Here is a 21,166-nt window from a genome sequence, read left to right as displayed (position 1 = left end):
GACTCAAAATGACGATGACTCACCGAATAATTTAAATTCACACAACGTTAGTGGGAATTCGGTCCATTATTGCAGCATACAACGATACAAAATCCAAGGGACATCGCCACCCCGGATCCAGTCACTTTACGTTTCACGATACACAAACGCTTTTAAACGACACATAACGTAGCACTATGTAACCGATAATCGCATAATTACAAGAAAGGTCATAGCGTAAAGACGTTACTGTGAGAAATATGCACTTGTTCACACAAAAAAAAACTAACAATTTAACGCACAAATGCCATTCTAGCCGCCTGTCGCTACTCGTTCCTTTCGTTCGACCGAGCGAGGCGGCGAAGCGGGGGCGGCGGGAGCAAGCGAATATCACGTTTCGGGAGCACAGCCTTCCAAGTATTTACCTATGAAAAAATCTTGAATAAAGTTAAATACTGATAATATTTAATAGAGAAACATATGACGATATAAATTGATACTATAAATATTGATATGCGATTCTGTTGTAAGTAATTGAAACTACGCGCTGAAACTCAAGTTGAAATGAAAAACTTTATTGGCACAATGGCAAGATTGGCAAGCTAGTATGGCAACATTTTATATTTTGAATTTTATAATATTATGAAAATAAAAGTATATAGTATTTTCTTACATTTAATATTTACTTTGTTGAGAATAATATTTAGTTTATTTAAGCATTTTGATAATAGTGATCGATTTACTACCATGATTACAATAAAATTGCTATAAAAATAAAACGGAACGTTAACATATGTCAACTGTCACATTCACGCATGTCACTTTGACGTGAGAAAAATCCACTATCCAGCACTTGGTATTTGCATGGCTAAAATTTTATTATTCAAAAATGTCGCGAGATAAAAGTGTTTGGTTTGCAGAAGAGATCCTCTTAGACGCTAAGCTTATCAACTTCCAACTGGAGACAGGCGAGTGGGATGCGGTGGAGGAGATGTTACGGGCCGAGGCGCAGCTTTCTCGAGACGCGGAGACCGGACGATTGCGACCGTAAGCATTCCTGATATTGCGATTTAAACACATTTTTAACTATAGTTTTTAATTTTATTTTTTAATTTTACTTTCAATTTTCTTTTTTAAGGCTTTTTATTGTTTAAAAAGGGGTATTTGACTATATGAATATAATGTTTTCGTCCCTATTATTCCTATTAAAAGTAAATATATTCGTACTTACACGTATTATCATTACTATATGCACTGCTGAATCGCTTAATTACTGATTTTTTAGGTTGTAGACTTTCGTTAATCATGCTCTTCTGTCCATTATTAACACACCACAGACTCTTTATGTATATGAACACATTATGGTGATACATGCAGTGGAGTAATAGATTCCGTTTTATATTTCTTGGTGATTTGTGATATCCATATTTGTCAGATAAAGAAAAGGTGGAAACAATAATTTATCTGCACAAGCATTATAAAATAAATAAAATAAAAAAGCCCTTTATTCATTGTAAAAAGTTTACATAAAAAAAAAATTTAAAATAAAACTAAGACTTATATAATATGTGTTTTACTAATGAATCCCTAGTGGGTAAAGGCCTCCTCCAATGCTGCCCATTTGTCCCTGTCTTGTGCTGTCGCCATCCAGTCTGTGCCGGCTGTTCTTTTTAGGTCTTCATCCCAACGCATTTGTGGTCTGCCCCGGCCTCTTTTGCCAAGTGGACCTCTCCATTTGGTGACTATTAATGTCCATCTCTTATCTGTAAGTCTTGCTGTATGGCCTGCCCACTTCCATCCTGCACAAGCATTGTTTAACCTCATAAGTCCGGCCACACTTGTACATGTACAAATTACAAATTAAATACATGTTATGAATTAGGATTGTTCATTTTTTTTCAAATGTTCTATTTCGAAAACCATTTCGAGATATAAGGTTTTTAAACAGTTTCCGACATTTGCTGCGATATAATAATTGAGGATTGAAGATATTTCAACAAATATCCTTATGACCTTAGTTTGACCTTCTCCTGGGCTGAATGTAAAGTCATTGCATAATAAAAGTTATCGAACCATAGTAAATAAATCCGTCACTCACGTATTGTCAAAGTTATCATTGTCATCGATTGTCATAACAAAATTTTTCAGTTAAACCGCTGCGCTTGTTTGTTACAATTTGATTTATAATTAATACCTAAACAGTAGATTTCATTGCTTAATAATATATCAAAAACCTTGTTCCTATGTGTGGGAATGATTCACAAAAATAATAGTTCGAATCCACGAAGACCTACGACGTGAAAGATGGTGCCGTGAATTAAACTTGGAATACCTACCTACTTCACGTGTTACACACAGTATTGCTGTGAGAATCACGTCGATGTAAGTATAAAATTAATATTAATTTACTACAATTAAGTATTTAAAAGCTCACTTTATTGGTAGGGTCATGGTATCTATTTATTTTCTGTGGTAATGTAGCCAGAGTATCTAAAGGCAAACCGTTAAACAGAGATGGTGCCTACTAGAAAGAAGGAATATACAAGAATACATAGCCATACTCAAAATTCAGCCTGAAACTGCTTTAAAAAGATATAATTTCTAATTTCCAGGTATATGTTGCAGTTCAAGCTGCTGATATCATGGTGGACAAGACTTAATAAAGAGTTGTGAATAATAAAACATGTTTTTGTTTACCTACTTTTTTATTAATTTGGGAAATATGTTATATATGTTTCCAAAAAAAATAGTAACTTTACATTAAATGTATGTTTATCATGTTCTGCACGAGCATCTGACAATGATGGCTTCTTGTTGACCATCCAGAAGAGAAGTATATGGTTTGTTATTTACTCTGTTCCCAGGCATTATTTACGGTCGTAAAGTATTACGACAATTAATAATTAATATGACGTTCGTTTCAATACAAAATGCTCAACTTTGTTCTGGGCCCAAGTGCAGTTACATATCTCACAGCTGTATCTAAATAGGAATCACGATGACCTGAAATAATAGGATATAATTAGCAAAATTAGCATGTTCCTAATATAGTAGTATACGTATGTAGTACAATATCCAAACAATGGTGACAAGCCGGTAGAAAGCACCCACTGGGTGCTAAGCTACCTTTAGCAATGGACGCTTGTAACGATTTTATGAATCCAATCTTCTTACAAATCGAATCGAGTTAAAATATATATGATGTAGGTAACTTACATTTGTATTTTTGCTCCCTTGATTTCAGCCAAGTTATGGTTGGAGTTGGATGCTATATGGATACATACTCCAATAAAACTAAGTTATATTATATAACTTAGGCAGATTTCTGGAATCAGCTTTCTCAAATTTTTAGCGTAGGTATTTTGAAATTAATGATTCAAAATAAACGAGTTTTCCATTCCAGACGATATTATTATTTATAGAAACACGTGACACTGACATTGTCGACAGGTGACATTACAATCAATTGACAATGACAACTATTTTTTTAATTCTTGTTGTTGCTTGTGCTTTATCAAACAGCCGACGACATGTAATTTACGAGAAGTCGTATCTCATATTTTCAATAAATTATAAATGTTCAACCGAGCCACGAATTACTAAATCATTAAAATTAGTATCTTAAATTAACCTATATTTTCCGAAAATAAAATAAAAATGGGGGTCTAAAAAAAATGAACAATCCTAATTCTTTAAAAAATAAAAGAAAATACAGTCGATGTCAAAGATATGTTTACACTTGCACCTTTCCTTTGCGACAAGTGTAAACATAAGTAGTGTCCGACCGAAGGTTCGGTTTCGGTTTCGGTTTCGGCCAGTTTCGGCCAAAAAATCATGTTTCGGCTGTAGTTTCGGTTTCGGCCAAAAAACGGCCGAACCTTTCGGCCGGGCCGAAACTTAGGAATTGGTACTTCGTACTATGAGACTAAACATGTGACAAAGATCTAAAGTTGAGGAACAAGTAGGACAACAATATTAATATACTGATTTATGTCTACATACATAAATTAGTTGATTTATTATAAAATACAATTCCCCTAATCAAGGCGTCACTGGACGGGCGACGCAGTCTTAATGTGTATAACTAGTGGAGTGGCCAAGTTGAAGAATAGCAACTTTCGTAGGACTAAAAAGGTTTATACCGACAAGTGGTATTGTTGGAATCAACATGGTCTACTGATTATCAAAATGCATGTTGTCGCTTCATAAAGTGGTAGAATGTGTTTCTATGACGTTATAAAGTCGGCAGTACAAAATTGTAAACTATTTTCTTTTAAACATACCATGTGGGGTACCAAATGTAAGGGCTTTGTGAGTAAATTACAAATGTAATAACATAGTCTAACAAGTACCTAATTCTCTTATTTTTTAATATTTCTGGCTAATTATTTTTTAACATTATATAGAGGATATTCACAGTCACTTGGTATGTATTTTAGGGCCGGCCTAAAGCAAACGGGGTGCACAAAAAAACAGAATTTTTTGACCAAAACTGCAAAATATATAGGAATCGTAAAAGACAGAAAAAAATCAATCAAAACGCTAAAATAAGCATGTTTCGTAGGAAAAACTTTTTTCCAAAAATTGAAAATGGCCACAAGATATTTGACCCGAAAGTTGGGAAAAATCTAGAACAGTACAAATTTCCATGAATGTTGTGTCATTATAACATCTATTTTTTATTGTGTTATCGTAGAGAATACGCTAAAATAAGCATGTTTTGTATGAATAACTTTTCTCTAAAATAAAAAATGGTGCTTGCTGATGCTTATTTTAGCGTATTCTCTAGGATAACATCATGAAAAATAGGTATCATAATAACATCACTCTGATGATTTATTTTCTAAGTGCTGCAACCCCTTTGCTTTAGTCCAACCCGGTATAATCCTTTTCGGTCCTACGAAAATTGTAAATAAGGTAATTTCTACGAATTGGCCTCTCCTCTAAAAAGCGGTTTTGTGACATATTTTCAACGGTTTTCACAAGTCAACAAAAGGTTCGGTTTCGGTTTCGGTTTCGGCCGAAACTGGGGCCAAAGCCGAACATTCGGTTTCGGTTTCGGTTTCGGCAAAAAAACATGTTTCGGTCGGACACTACCTATCATTGACATTGACTGTATCAAATTCAAAAATGCATAAACTGGCATGGGTCTTATGAGGTTATATTAACATTCATTGGAACAAATTGATATATTTTAAATGTCTTATACACTTTTAATTAAATAATTTTGTATTTTTCTTGAGAACTTAATTTATTGTTGCAGTAAAAAAGCATCAGAGTATACCCTGCGTCTCATAGCCGAAGTGCTCCATATCATGCGGTTGGATGTGGAGCAGGCTTCTTACAACCGCAGCACCCTGGCAGTAGCCGAGCAATGCTTACGACTCGTCCGCTCATGTGGAGCCGCTGGCACCAAAATGCAGACGTACATCTCAAAAGAACTCTCCATTTTAGACTCCATGCTGATTTTAGCTACCGAATACCAACATCCAAGTGTTGACTTCCTAAATGAAGAGTTGCAGAAGAAATATGAATCCTGTATGACAGTATTAATTCAAACACTTGGAAATTTAGTTGTTAACAATCCATTTAATCAAATCATGATTTGGAATAAATTTGACACAATAATCCTCAATTCCTTAGTCAGTCCTAATGACAAGATATCTTCCGCCGCAGCCATGATTGTTTACAACATATTATTGGGTCAACCTAATGTGTTACCAGATGATGTAATGTTGCTCAATTCTCTAGCTTACATGTATAGCAATGGCAATACTGAATACCCGCATTTAATTATAGAATACTTAATCGGTGTTGAGAACACATATATAGAGAAGTTATACTCAAAATTGGATCCGGAATGCAGAATGCTTGTACTAAATCTGGCGTACAACATTTTGATGTCTACGGAGTCTCAGGATATTAATGTATCGGTGAATTTTGTGAAGTTTATGGCGCATGAGTTTAAGACTAAATCGGACTGTATTTTGAAGACTGTGGACAAGTATGTGAACACTATAGAGCCACAGGAGGTGGTGTTTCTGCTTGAGATCATCGCAACAGCTTCGAGTATGGATACATATATGGATTGCTTGCAGAGTGATACTTCTCTGTTTATCAATTGTGCTTGTAAGTTGAGAATCTTCATTTATTTTGTAAATATTGCATTGTAGTACCCCAGACCACCCTCTGGACTTCTAAATTCAGAAAAATACTCAATATTAATTACTACAAGAGTCAAGATTTCTACATGCCAAATTTCATGAGATGATAGAAAGTTTTGTATAAGAGGCATTTTCATAGTTACTTTGTAGGTACTGCCGGTTTCTACACTCTCTTGTATTGATAAAAATGCTGTTTAAGTCTTCATATTACGATCTTTACTCCATATTAACATATTATTTTAAACAATATCCTCCACACACAAACGGTTTCAGTTCGAATTAATATTTAAAGAAATTATAATTTTCTATTATATAATCATATTTATCAAAGCAATCAAAGCATTTATTTTCAGGCTAATAAAGCCCATACATACCTTACAAACGAACATATATATACAATCATACAAATCTTAAATACTAAAAAATCATTATATTTGTTCACACTTTTTTCCTTTTTTTTTCTGGTTTCAGTCCTGCTGCGCGCCATCCACAAGCTGGGCAAGGAGAGCAGCAACTTCTTCTCTTCCATCAACAAGCTGTATGAAGCCACGGGCCGACAGCTGATCAACGATGAAAACGTCAACACTCCGCCACCAGAAAGTAAATATTGATTATAAATACAGTATGGGTCTGACCATGGGGCTTTAATTCCAGGGCTTGATTTTACTCGCTAAACTGAGTTCCTTTTACTATGGGACCAACCCTAAAATCGGGGAATTTTTTTTGGCTTTTCCATAGAAAACGTCGACATCTGATCAGTCAAAATGTATGAAAAAGTAAAAAAATTCTTCGGGCTTTCGGGGTTGGCGCCATAATAAAAGTAGCTCAGTTTAGCGAGTAGAATCGAGCCCTGAATTTAAAGCCCCATGGTCAGTAACACCCTGTATACTTTATTTATAATAATAAAATCATAGCCTCTTTATTTCCATAACTCATACAAATGATTTCGTTTCTGTTAAAAATGTTTTTATGCTGTAGTTGTTTCTGTTGATTTTTTTATTTTTATTTATATACTTCAACTAACTTCATTGTACTTGTGCTTACAGCATACACGGTGGCTAAAAAATAACTGCATTCCCGTTGCCAGGAATAAAAAAACTTACCCTGCCATAGAAAATGGACCAGTCAAAATATAAATGACACACCCAAATTTTTTTCGCTATTTCGGGGTTAGTTTTTTTTTATGATATAGGAGGCAAACGAGCAGACGGATCACCTGACGGTAAGCGATTACCGCCGCCCATGGACACCCGCAACACCAGAGGTGTTGCAAGCGCGTTGCCGGCCTTTAAGATGGGAGTACGCTCTTTTCTTGAAGCTTTGAAGGTCGTATCGGTCCGGAAATACCGCTGGCGACAGTTCATTCCACAGTTTGGCTGTCCGATAGTACCTAAAAGTTGCTCAGTATGATCCCTAAATCTCCCTGGCCACGAGAATGAAGTTATTTTTTAGCCACCTTGTAAATATAAATGCAAAAAAGGCTGTTTTGTGCCTATTTAAAGACATTCTTAAAAAAATCTTACATTACAACGATTCTTAGGAATATTACGAATGGTAGATTATTCAGTAATGTAAGAGATCATCCACACATTACGTCACAGAAACAGTGGAAAGGGGCAGGGGGGGTCATGACAAATGTGACAGTACGTACAAGTTTTTTCCTATCTACATACAACAAGTGTGACAAGGGAGGTGGGGTTGCTAAAAATCGAAAAGTGAGAAGTAAGAAATAGACGACCCCAAAAAGGATATTGTTTGATCGATTTACAAAGCACGTTGAATAGATGATTGATCTATCGGCTATTGAAGCAACCATGCACATTTAAATAGATAGATAGATAAAAGCATACGCGCGAGGCGATTTCCTCGCGCGTAATACGACTATGCTCACTCTGCGTGGACTCGGCTAACTACATAATAAAAATACAAATTCAATTTTATCTACTAAATTACTAATTATTACATGTGGGCTTCTTAGAATTGGCAAAAGTTAAGGATGCATCAAATTTCAATGTACATATTTATAGTGGTTACAGTTCCGTTGAGTAAAAACGACTCCGCCGACAACATGCTCTCGTGCAACGAGACCACATCAGAGTGCACCGAGTCGGAGAGCAGCGAGCAGTTCTTCGAGTGCAACGAGGTACCCAGCTTCGACCGCTTCGAGCCCGCGGAACCACACAAAATTGGTACTATAGGTACTTTTTTTTTAGGAATGTATTTATTATGTGTTCCGTACTCCACATCGGATATCTTCATTGAGAGAGTAACGCGATCGTTGACCAATGATGCCGCTAGCGTCTATGTAGTCGCTCCGCCCCACGCCGTGACGTAGTTCCGCTTCCACTTCCTGCGAACCGTTGCTCGCTTCCCGCCACTCGCCACCGCCATGTCATTGTTTCGTCGACCGTCTTGACCGATGGTCCGTAAATATTTTTTGCGTATATTTTTGCAGCATGGTGCTTTAACATTTCCGATCCAAAGCTCGGTCGATTAAATAGTGAGATACGGCAGAGATCGCCACTATTAGTCTTTTGGCGGTCTCGCGATCGAAGTCATCGAACGGTGCTTTTCGATTCTACCCACTTTTTTCTCGCTAAATTAATTTTCACATTCCATGCTGCTAAAATCGTTACCGTTAACTCGCATTTTCGAGATCGAAGTAGGAAGTGCGTCAGTGGTTTTTGTTAACAAGTGGTAACAAGTCGCTCCGCATCGGAGAGGGAACGTGCGGTCATCGTGCCTGCGGCGGCGGCGGCGGCGCGGCGGCGGACGGCCTGCGCGCGCCGCTGTCGGGTGCCGCGCTTCGCCGATAAGGAGGTTTGGATTGTCTCGAACCATCCGGTGAGCCAGTTTAAGATATTCTAATTTTATTGGCGTTCAGAAGTTACTTCGACACTCGCGGAGGGTTCTCAGGCAGTAGCCTGGGAGTACCTCGTGTTGTTAGTTGCGGCGCGGGCCCGGCGCCCGCCCCCGCCCGCGCGCGCCGCGTCTTCTGCTGTCGTCCCAGGTGACTCCGAGACACCGCGACGCTGCGGGCCACGGTGGACGCCTCCAGTCCGCAGGACTCGGCGAGACGTCACACGCCCGCTCCTGTTACTGCAGTCGCGGTGCGGACGCCTCCAGTCGCGGTGCGGACGCCTCCAGTCGCGGTGCGGACGCCTCCAGTCCGCGGGACTCCGAGAGACGTCACACGCCCGCTCCTGTTGCTGCAGTCGCGGTGCGGACGCCTCCAGTCGCGGTGCGGACGCCTCCAGTCCGCGGGACTCCGAGAGACGTCACACGCCCGCTCCTGCTGCTGCAGTCGCTGTGCGGACGCCTCCAGTCCGCGGGACTCCGAGAAACGTCACACGCCCGCTCCTGTTGCTGCAGTCACGGTGCGGACGCCTCCAGTCCGCGGGACTCCACGAGACGTTACACGCCCGCTCCTATTGCTGCAGTTGCGGTGCGGACGCTTCCAGTCCAGCGGGACTCCGAGAGATCCGCGTGGCTCTGCGAGACGTCACACGCCCGCTCCTGCAGCTGCGGGCGCATCGCGGGTGGATCGCGCCAAGGTGAAGGCGGACCGCTTCTGCGTCCCGACTGCTCGAGCGGAAGGAAGGTAAGTTACGTGTAAGCAGTGGAAAGGCTACGAGTACAGCGACGATCGCCGCGTTGGTTGCCGGCCGTCATGACGTCGCTGGTGACCTACGCGCCGGTGGTGGCCACCACGATGGCACCGCCGAGGGCAACAGCGTCGCCGTGATGATGCGTGCAACTACGAGCCTAGCCATCGGCGCCTCCCGTGCCGGTAACGTCCGTCACGCGCACCGGCGCCTGTCGAGCTGGCCGCCACGACGGCGCCTCTCGCACCTGAGCCTGGCGACGGTGGCCGCCATGATGGCGCCGCCCGCTCGATGACACCGCCTGCCCCCCGAGCTGGCCGCCACGATGGCGCCTCTCGCATTACGCATCGACGCGGCGGCGGCGGCTGCCACAATGGCGCTGCCCGCCACGATGATGCCGCCCGCCACGATGGCACCACCACCTGCGCACTGGCGCCTCTCGAGCTGGCCGCCACGATGGCGCCTCTCGAGCTGGCCGCCACGATGGCGCCTCTCGCCTCACAGCAGTGCCTCCCAGACCAGCCAGCCAGACGGCGACCGCCTCATGCACCGGTGCCTCCCGAGCTGGCCGCCACGATGGCGCCTCTCGCCGCACGCACCGGCGCCTCCCCGCCAGCGGTAAGATATGTCGATACTCAGAGGAAAATACGTCGTGTTCCCGGGCTTCATAAAGGTGCTGATCGACTTCGCTGTGTCGCTTCGAAGCTCCTACGACTTCTCGAGGCCATGGAGTGGTCCAACCGGAGAACAGCTAGCGACAAGGCCCTGTGCGACCGCTCGAAACCGAGGTGAAAGGCATCGAAAAGGTCTGCAGACTTCACATAATTATCTCTACTTGCTCGCGCTCTCCAGCTTAAGTTCCGTCTTACAAAGACGAACTCGTGCGAAAAGCCATAATAAACAAAATGGGACAAATAAACCCGCTGCGCCTGAACAAGCTTGAGTTTCCGGTGCTAAGAGAAAGGGGCCAGGAGGACTCCAGCAGTTTCCATCTGTCTGTATTCGACTTTATCGAAACAGTTTTGTTACGCAAAGCGCCAAAATCGATTTTAGACTTGATTTCATCAGTTCGATTTCCTTAAAAGCATGCTACTAACTCGATGCCCTATACTAACTCGATATAGGGTGTCTCTTCGGATAAAGCGAATTAGACCATCACGCTCCTAGACATCACGTGGGACACGCGGCACAACACACCGATTGAAAGTTTTCTTTTTCGCGACATACAGGCCTGCCTTGCTGCAGAGTTTCTCGCAGAAATGAGACTCAATGCCTTCTGTTCAGTCTCAAATTCGCAAACTTTAGTTTATGGAGGAAGGTGAAGCCTTCGCAGTCCCCAGCAACACGGAGCTGCCGAAAGCCTCGCACCACTTTCTTCCTCATCTTATGCAAGCAGTCCGTTACAATCTCCAATATTGGTAGACAATGTACGAGGTAAGGCCCTTTCAGCGAAGAGTAACCGTTAACGGGCCGCATCTGCAGCGCTGACGACAGAAGTGTAAACATACAACCGCACCGGTACAGTATACATAAAACGACGGCGACACTACATCCCTTCCGTTACTACGGCTGTCGCAAAAACTGCTGATGCCAGCAGATCGTCTACAGGTCGCGCTGGTTGCTTGCTACTTGCCAGGTCGGTACAACCCCCGAGGGCAACGGTTTATCAAGAAGTCACTGCGCGCCCGAGTGGCAGCTGCGCCCAGCAGCCGCCGAGACTGTCTTCACCTGACAGGCGCCTTGTTGGCCGGCCTCCGCTTTCGAGAGCCCTCGCACTGTGCCACGGTATTTCTTAACAGACTCATTGAACTGCTACCACGACCTTTGACAGCTGCCTGTGAGACTTGGCATGGATGTCTCCACCTCCCAGCCTAGTCTGTGTACTGCGACGGCGTGATAAGGAGTCTTAAAGCAGCTGTGGTAAGCTTGCAATTTACTGGCGGTCCTAGTGAACACAACGTCAGACCGCCCTCCCTTACGAGTCAACGACCTTAAGAATGAGGCGTAGCTCCTGTCAGATAGGACGCTCCAACACCGAGCTGGTGGGATCAGGAGTGACGTCCGCTACTGGCGTGACTGGCGCATGCATATAACATGCCAAGGTCTAACGCTACGTAGCGAACGAAACGCAACTGTCACTGTCTCACTAATATGGAAGAACCGGATATTCCCGATTCCGGTACTGTGTTTGTATAGAAAACAGTAACGGGAGCCCCTAGATCGTCCCCTTGTCTAGGCTGCATGTACGGCCACAATGTAGAAACGGTCTTTATGGTGCATCAAAAATAAGATCAACTGCCAGGTACCTCTATCCAGTGAAGTAGCGAGCTATCTCAGACGTCTATTTCTATTATCCATGTTAGCTTTCAGAACGATACTCGTTCATAAGCCTCTCACAAGTGCTGTGTATGAACCACTATCGGACACTATGCCTTCTTCCAACGCCATTAATAGCGAGACCAGCGCCTCCCAAAGCACCAGCTTGGGACGCGAGACATCTACTTGCCCTAATTTAAATAGCCCTACAACGTTAGGTACGTTAGAAGAAGTACGATAGAATAGCTGCCGCACTTTTGCTGTTAACATCAGGCCGCAGGGTCAATGACCTTACTCTACTACACTGTAGCCCGGGCAATTATATAGATAACTTTAACGCTATTATTTTGTGTCCGAAATTCGGCTCTAAACCAGATAACGTGTCTTACCGACTGGACTCTTAGAAGCTCCGGAATAAAGTATAGACCCAGTATAAGTAGGTAGTCTGGGTACGTCACCTTGCGAGAATTACACAAAATGTTAGGGGACACTTCGCTTATTTCTTTCAGCCACAGTCTCATCCAAGCCGGCCTCGCCTACGATTGCTTTTGATCCACGATGTACTTAATAACTAAATTGGCTGGAAAGCTATTCACTTAGCGATATTTTCGCTTATGTTAATTGGGAACATGACTCGCCGAGATTCTGCGGATCGGATGCGATTTCGAATGAGAATTCTCTTAAACCAGTTTAACGTCAGATTCGAACCTGAGATTACAATTTCAATTCTCAATTTCCTGTAATTCACATTATAACGAGTCACTGTGATTTCATGGGTTGCAATATGGTGTATACATATTTATTCGTTCTCTGAGTTCTATGACAGTAGGTGTAGCCCTATCGCTTGCGCGCCCGCTAACTCGCCACCAGGAGATAATAAACAGGTCTCAATGAAGATATCCGATGTGGAGTACGGAACACATAATATAAAAATTTTACCTTCCAATAAAATTATTATTATGTTTCCTATCCACATCGGATATCTGAGTAATGCCTTCCTGGCAGGCTACTAGGCTACTTTTATGCCGACGGTACTTCTCCTCAACAATGACATGGCGGTGGCGAGTGGCGGGAAGCGAGCAACGGTTCGCAGGAAGTGGAAGCGGAACTACGTCACGGCGTGGGGCGGAGCGACTACATAGACGCTAGCGGCATCATTGGTCAACGATCGCGTTACTCTCTCAATGAAGATATCCGATGTGGATAGGAAACATAATAATAATTTTATTGGAAGGTAAAATTTTTATATTATTAAGCTTAAGCCCCGTTTCCATATCGCGCGGCGGTCGCGCGAGCATTGTTCGACCGCGGCAAACTTGTATTTTGGCTCGCGAGCCAATTTTGGCATAAGCTTGAACGTATGCGCGGCGGCCGCGCACGGCAGGCGATGCGACGATCGACCACATTATATCACAAAAATTAACTATTCGGAACGAAGTATAGTCAAATAGAAAAATGATCTGTTGCGATAATCACTAACATTTACTGTTTAGTGTCGTATAGTTTAATTATAGTACGACACTTTTCATTATGCATGTATGTCGCCGCGCGAGACAACTGAAATATGCCCAACTGCGCGCGAACATTCCTTTGCCGCGCGTCGAAAAACCTACAACGCTTATAGTTCAAGATGGTGCCAAAATTGGCTCGCGAGTCAAAATACAGGTTTGTCGCGGTCGAACAATGCTCGCGCTGCCGTACGTTCATGGGTCGTAAATTAAATCTTTCGACTGTACAAGCTTTGCTTAATTTGGCTCTAGATCTGTGTATGATAAATAAATAAATAAATAAATATTATAGGACATTTTTACACAAATTGACTAAGCCCCACGGTAAGCTCAAGAAGGCTTGTGTTGTGGGTACTCAGACAACGATATATATAATATATAAATACTTAAATACATAGAAAACAACCATGACTCAGGAACAAATATCTGTATCATAATACAAATAAATGCCCTTACCAGGATTCGAACCCGGGACCATCGGCTTCATAGGCAGGGTCTCTACCCACTAATGATTAATCTCTAAACTCTACCTCTGCGCCGACTTCGAATGCGTAGAAGTCGTTAAACAAAAATTAAAATCTACTAAAGTTTCGGTTTCGGCCAAAAAAACAGGTTTTGGTGAGACACTATTATTTAACGACTTCTACGCAGACTAAAGGCCGAGCCACACCGGCTTGCGTGTGCGTGACGTGCGCGTGTGCGTGCGCTAAAATGTTGGAGCCGCACACGCACACGTCACGCAAGCGGTGTGCCGTCTCTCATAAGGATCTGTATACTACAACGCCGCACGCGCACATGCACGTAACGCACACGCAGCCGGTGTGCACAGGCCTTATAGGTTTGTTTGGTTAACACATTCGGTGCCAAGCACCCCATTTCCAATACAAAATGAACCCACCTAGCGGGTTCTTGGTAGTTAACTGCCTTTTCTATTCATGTCACTTTTGTTATTTTAAAATTTTAATTGATACAAAATATTCACAGACAACTCTGACTCGAAAAATGGCAACGCCAATGTAAAAATCGACAACGATTTAACGAAAGTAGCCTATAAAAGGAGCAGCTCAGTGCCAAAACCGGACGACAGAATAACAGTTCTCCCGATGAGAAGGATAAGTCTAGAACACAAAATAGACATCGGAGATGACACCGAACCTCCACTAATCATAGATGCAATGTCGCCAAACGGTAACATGAATACTATCGCAGAAGTTATACCCGTAGGGTTGCAACCCAGACTAGAACTACAGCCTACAAGCCAAACGGAGTCACAAGATAGTACTCCGAATGACCCACCTACAGAAATACATTTACCGAAAGAAGAATTAAAGAGTGAAGTCAAAGCGTCGCCAAGTGAAATCTCACCACCTTTAGCCGATAACCCTGTAGAAACAGAATCACAAAAACAATCCCCGGATACACCGAAAGAAGTTAAGAAAAGTCAGAATTTGTCGACTGATTTTGACTTGAGCGAGCAGTTGCAGAAGATTTTGGGTATATCGGAGAAAAGAGTGGATCCTAATGCGGAGAAGAAGGAACCAGTGAAGGAGGTGAAGATATCGGAGGATAACGTTATGGTTAATAAGGTGCCGTCGGTGAAGATTGACTCTCCTGAGAGCCAGAAGACCAGGTAATAGGCTACTTTTCTACTAGTCAAATCAGCTTCTTTATTAGTACTGTCAAAACGATTTGCTAATATGAAAACGAGTTTAGTGACGTCGCGATCAACTCACCTACTTTTTATTAATTTTATTATATTTCTATCCGATTTATTAAATAGTAATTGGGTTTAAAAATAACTGCTATCGATGTTTTTCTAATAATTATCTGCTGCAGACAGCAAAGTCAGATAGATGGCGCTGATAACTGCGCAGGTTAACACCGTAGACACGTTGACGGATTATCTTATAACTTTAAGGGCTGATTTGGACGGCGTACGAAGTCGTATCGTATGCGATTTTAGTCGCATTGAGGACTTTTGGTTACATCCAATTCAGCCGACCAATCAAATACCGCAATGTAAGTAAACTCGCATGCGAGTTCTCGCATCGTCTAAATGAGCCTAACGAACAATTCTTGTATATATATTTACATATTCCGGGGATCTCGGAAACATCTGTAACGATTTCGATGAAATAGCTATATGGGGGTTTTCGGCGCCGAAAAAACGATCTCGGTAGGCCTTATCTCTGCAAAGCTCGGTTTTTTTCAAGCAAAGCTCAGTCTCCCAGATATTATCATTTCTCATTGGTAGGTTGGGAGCAGTGGACATGACGACCAGCAAGACCCTGTACACGAGCGTGGAGACAGTGGAGCGACACGTCGCGTTCGGCTTCAAGGCTGCTCTAGTAAGGGCGCTGGCCAACCTCTGCTGGAAGAACCAGGCCAACAAGAAACAGGTACGTGTGGCTCGGTCAAAACTAGCTCATACATATCTGAGCATGCACTATAACGTCTTCATAATAGGCTTTCAATATTCTACACCTTGTTCGCTCCGATGATTTAACAGCGACTGTCCAATAAACCAACATCAAAAGTTATTCACTTAAAGCCCTTATTCACTTGTACGATTAAGGTCATTAATTTTTACTTTATCGCAAAGTAAGTAAGTATTAATATTTTATTTGTGAAACACAGGTTATAATACAGATGTCAGTGAAATGATATAGTACTCTGTCATCTACCATATAGGTGTACAAATATTTAGTCTTATAGCTAACTTATTATCTAGATAGCTTAGCTTAGCAAAGAGTTATTGATTAATAGCTGTTGCCTACGACTTCGTTCGCGTAGATTTAGTATTTCCCGTAACACCCCTTATGCTATTTAATCTTATCAGGGGATGAATTTTTAAAAGCAATGAAATTAGTATTCTTACATTCTAATAGGTGTTTTGTTTAAACGGCATTGTCTTATAAATCTCAATGTACTTTATTAATCTCTTTCAGATGCGGGAATTGGAAGTCATCCCAGTGTTGCTGGATTGCTGCAACATCGACGCTCGGAATCCACGTATCCTTTATTCAAATGATAACTAAATTATATTACTTACGTATATAATAACTACTTACATTACTAGATAGCTTGGCCAACCATTTCCTACATTTAAATAGTTTACAATTAAAGATATGCAGTAAAGTAAATGGTTGATCAGTAAAATTCATCGTCCAAAATTTGAATTTCGAGGCTATTTCAGTGACAAAATGGCTGTGGCTTAAACCTCGAAAGAAATCTTATCTGTCAGCTCGCAGCTCGCAAAGTAAGAGGCAAGGCAGGCCAGACTATGACTATAAGGCTTTTGTAAATTATTTAAGGTTCGTCACACAGGCGCGTTTTCGGGGCGGGACGTGAGCGTTTTATATACAGGGTGATTCAGGAGACGTGAGCAGGACTAACACTGCGCATTTCGTAAATTATAAGCAACTGCTTCGTATCAGTATTAGTGAGTTTAACGTTAATTTTGTAGTCGTGTTAAAAAAAGTTATTAATTTATTTACGACATGCATGGTCACCCTAAAATTAGAATACCAAACTACCGATATTCTGTGTCAAATTGAACAAAAAAGTCATCACTGTCATCACGGTCTGGTTACTTTTGAAAACTCGTATCTCACCAAGTTTGACAGTTCATAATCAAAATGCTGTCATTACGGTAAAAGAGGTTTTATGTTTATTAATTAGGTTTTGTAGGGTGACCAAGATTGTAGAGAATTAAATTTGCCCTCACCAAAAAGTTAAAAAATAGGAAAAAGTATGGTTGTTTCACCTAAATATTACGGTGATCGATCAATTATCAGTTACTAAGTGTGTAGGCTTAGTCCTGCTCACGTCTCATGAATCACCCTGTATAAAAGCGGCGCGCCCCGCTCACGCGCCGCCCGCAAAACGCGTCTGTGTGACGGAGCCTTTAAAATCTATACCGCTTTTAACTGTTCACTTGCACCTTTGTATTCATATGAAGTCATGGCACCCTCTGTTGCGCGTAGCCTGGCTCGCACTTGGCCAATTTTTAGGGTTCCGTACCCAAAGGGTAAAACGGGACCCTATTACTAAGACTTCGCTGTCCGTCCGTCCGTCTGTCACCAGGCTGTATCTCACGAACCGTGATAGCTAGACAGTTGAAATTTTCACAGATGATGTATTTCTGTTGCCGCTATAACAACAAATACTAAAAACAGAATAAAATAAAGATTTAAATGGGGCTCCCATACAACAAACGTGATTTTTGACCAAAGTTAAGCAACGTCGGGAGTGGTCAGTACTTGGATGGGTGACCGTTTTTTTTTTGCTTTTTTTTGTTTTTTTTTTTGCATTATGGTACGGAACCCTTCGTGCGCGAGTCCGACTCGCACTTGCCCGGTTTTTTTTATTATATTATAATTCCTTAACTCGAACCACAGTAATAATGCAATGGGTCATCTTCGCCGTGCGCAACCTTTGTGAAAACTGTCCCGAAAATCAGGTAAACACAGTATACACGGTGTAACATGAGGAAACCGAATAATTTTAACCACGCATTTCTGAGGTTAAAAGAAGTAAAACGTGTAATATGAGTTCAATTCAATTTCGCCAAAAAAAATTTTTTTTTGTTTTGTTTTTTCAATTTTTTTTAATGTATTTGTACATAAAAAATAAATGTTATTGGTAAATTTGTCACTTAAAATTGATTTTTACATTTTTTTTTCGTAGAACCTACTTTTTGCAAAGTGTTACTTGTCACTTTTTGACATCTATCAATAAGGATATTTAGATTACGTCCCATAGCAGCAACATCACCATCAAAAAGGCCTTTTACACTATGTAACAATAAAAACTTGTTTTATTTTTATTTAATAATATCTCTGAAACTAGGCGAATTTCAATAAAGTTTATAGGACATTTTTGTCTCTAAATATGATCAGGAATACACTGTTAAAATTATTCGTATTACTCATATATGTTACACCGTGTATTGCATATTGTACCTTATTTATAACTGCATAGGGATGGTAGTAAAAGGCAAATAATAATACCTAAGGATGATATTCCACCTATTCAATTTATTTGTCCAATTTGCATTGCGTCTCGCTCTCTCATTAAGCAAAATGTGAGACGCAAATACACATTGGACCAAGATATTGGACAGATGGAATACCATCCTAAACTGCATAAGAGCGCGTCACATATTTATGCGGCCTTCGAAGAGTAACATATTATTGCAGGTAACTGTACACGTTACTGACATTTAGAAAATATCCTTACAGGAGGTGATAGCGAAGATGTCGCTACAAGGGCCAGTCGACAACGAGCTCCTTAAAGACATGGGCCTGACGCTCAACACGGACGGGCAAGGGAACACCATCAAACTAGCCCCGTACCCTAGATAAATATACAGGGCGCCTAAATATATTAGCGTTTTCCAAAAAATATGTACATTTCATTCATGTCTTCAAAATATTGACTTCTTGGGCTCATTTTACTCAGAATCATTTGTACATTCAAATCTCATACATGAAAAAATGTGTCCCAAAATTTTATATTAAAAAAAAATCTTCAAGTGCGTCACGTTCATAGAAATAAAAAAATTATTCATACAAAAATGTGACGATTTGGAAAGGAAATCTTGGGACACATTTTTTCATGTATGAGGCGTGATGTACAAATGATTCTGAGTAAAATGAGCCCAAGAATTCAATATTTTAAATACATGTATGAAATGTAATTTTTTTTTGGAAATGCTCATATAAAGGGTGGCCAGAATAATTGCAAGACCAGCGAGGTTTCTAGATATATAAAAAAGCCGCGTTGGCTATTTGACACGCCAAGAATGCCATTAGATGTGGCCACAGCGTACAGTCAGCAGCAGAAGTTGCTAAGCGGGCGAGGTGTTCAAAATTACGTTGACACGCTCTTACTCTCTTAACAATAAAGTCGCGTCAAGATCATTTTGAACACCTCGCCCGCTTAGTAACTTCTGCTGCTGATTGTACGCTTATAAGTGTTATGGCTATAAGTGTTAGCCGGTCAAACAAGTTTGTCAGTAGAAAAGGCGCAAAATTCAATTTTTCTATGGGACGATAACCCTTCGCGCTTACATTTTTTTAAATTTGCCGCTCTTTTCTACTGGCGGAAATTGCTTGACGGAGTATTATGTAACTGTATAGTTATTGTACTCGCAGGAACGTGGAAATGTTATTGTAGGGATCAGAAAAACAAAATCCTGGCTGAACTGAAAATGACACAGCTGAAATTTATGGCCGCTGCGCCGTAATAGGCCCCGTGCATGAACTATAGGGGGCAGCATAGGAGCCGTCAGATTTTTGGCGCGAGGCGTAACCTCTAGCCGCCCATTCGTCAAAACTTGCCAAGCAAAATGAAATTTTATTATGTCAACACAAAGTTCAAATTAGAACGGAACAGGAGACCTTTTTATAGGTCTCTGGGCGGCTAGAGGTTAGTTGTGTTGTTTATGCTTTTGATGTAGCCCACAAGATGGCAGAACTATGGTAGCACTTGCTTTGGCAATGTACCTGTGCACATATGTTTCCGACTCAGGCCACAAGATGGCAATCCCAGGGTTGCCAACTCCAATTTTTTTTTACCCCTGAGCTCAACTTAAAAACCCCTAAAACTGTACAATTATTTTGGAAAACCCACTAAATAAAAAATTAAAGAAATTATTATAGATTTTCCAAATTTAGAACATTATTATGATTTTCAACCGGTTCGACATTTTAATGATCATACATATGAACGTTATACATAGATGGTCAAGAAAATCTTGTCAGTAGAAAAAGGCGCGAAATTTAAATTTTCTATGAGACGATATCACTTCGCGCCTACATTTTTTCAAATTTGCCGCACTTTTCTACTCTAAAAAAAACCCTAAAAAAACCACTAAAAATATTTAGCCTCTAAAAAACCCCTAGCTGGTTTATTTCCCACTAAATTTAGTGGTAAAACCACAAAGTTGGCATCCCTGGGCAATCCCTCCAACGCGCACGGTCCCCATGTGGTCTCTGATTGTCGAAAGTCAACTTTTGACAACTAGAGGTCCCGTATATTGTACGGAGCCGCAAAACATCAGCATCACTCACCAAAGACTTTGTTTTTCTAATTTCTTCAATTTGATGTACTCAATGTGTTTACAACATTATAAAAGTGAACTATATTTATGCAACTAGATAAATATTCAATCAAACCCGAAATAAATATAATCTACCATAACTAGATTTAAGCTTTTTATTGACATTTACTCTACATTTTTTTAATTCTTCTGCTTGAGAGCATTGGACGAAATCTCAGATGAAATTAATATTAAAAACTAGCAAAGGCAAAACACATTCAACAAACAAAGTTGTATCTAGGCTAGGGCACGGCTAATACGTTAATTTTAATAAGCGCTATTTTACTCTCCATCTTGGGCAAAATATGAATAGTATGATACGCTTATTTTTGTTTTAACACTTCCAAGCAGTGTTGCCAACTTGGCATAAATGATGCCAGATCTGGCATATTTTCACTCGCTTTGGCACCTAAATTTTCCATTTAGAATCTGGCATATTTTTTAGCATAATTTAGTCTAAGCCAAGTTTTCACCAACTTGGCAACAACA

General features: G+C 41.1%; 1 protein-coding gene across 1 annotated transcript; it reads left to right on the top strand.

Moving 5' to 3' along the window:
• The first annotated feature begins 793 nt into the window (after nucleotides 1–793).
• Nucleotides 794–20,783, top strand: LOC134670640 (ataxin-10). The gene is made up of 9 exons (XM_063528449.1): nucleotides 794–1,026; nucleotides 5,243–6,108; nucleotides 6,615–6,743; nucleotides 8,180–8,332; nucleotides 14,557–15,202; nucleotides 15,827–15,971; nucleotides 16,521–16,584; nucleotides 17,973–18,034; nucleotides 18,816–20,783. The coding sequence occupies exons 1-9, from the start codon at nucleotides 869–871 to the stop codon at nucleotides 18,936–18,938; spliced, it is 2,346 nt and encodes a 781-aa protein (XP_063384519.1). The 5' UTR covers nucleotides 794–868; the 3' UTR covers nucleotides 18,939–20,783.
• The last annotated feature ends 383 nt before the right edge of the window (nucleotides 20,784–21,166 follow it).

This window comes from Cydia fagiglandana, chromosome 14 (genome assembly GCF_963556715.1).
Source record: "Cydia fagiglandana chromosome 14, ilCydFagi1.1, whole genome shotgun sequence".
Classification (NCBI taxonomy): Eukaryota; Metazoa; Arthropoda; class Insecta; order Lepidoptera; family Tortricidae; genus Cydia; species Cydia fagiglandana.
This window is presented reverse-complemented; position numbering and strand designations above follow the sequence as displayed.

Bases quoted from the DNA above. Each gene is read 5' to 3' on its own strand.
- LOC134670640 (XM_063528449.1), top strand. From the start codon at position 869: ATGTCGCGAGATAAAAGTGTTTGGTTTGCAGAAGAGATCCTCTTAGAC. The intron at 8,333-14,556 runs GTACTATAGGTA...AAATATTCACAG, and splicing joins CGCGGAACCACACAAAATTG to ACAACTCTGACTCGAAAAAT. The intron at 16,585-17,972 runs GTATCCTTTATT...CTCGAACCACAG, and splicing joins CATCGACGCTCGGAATCCAC to TAATAATGCAATGGGTCATC.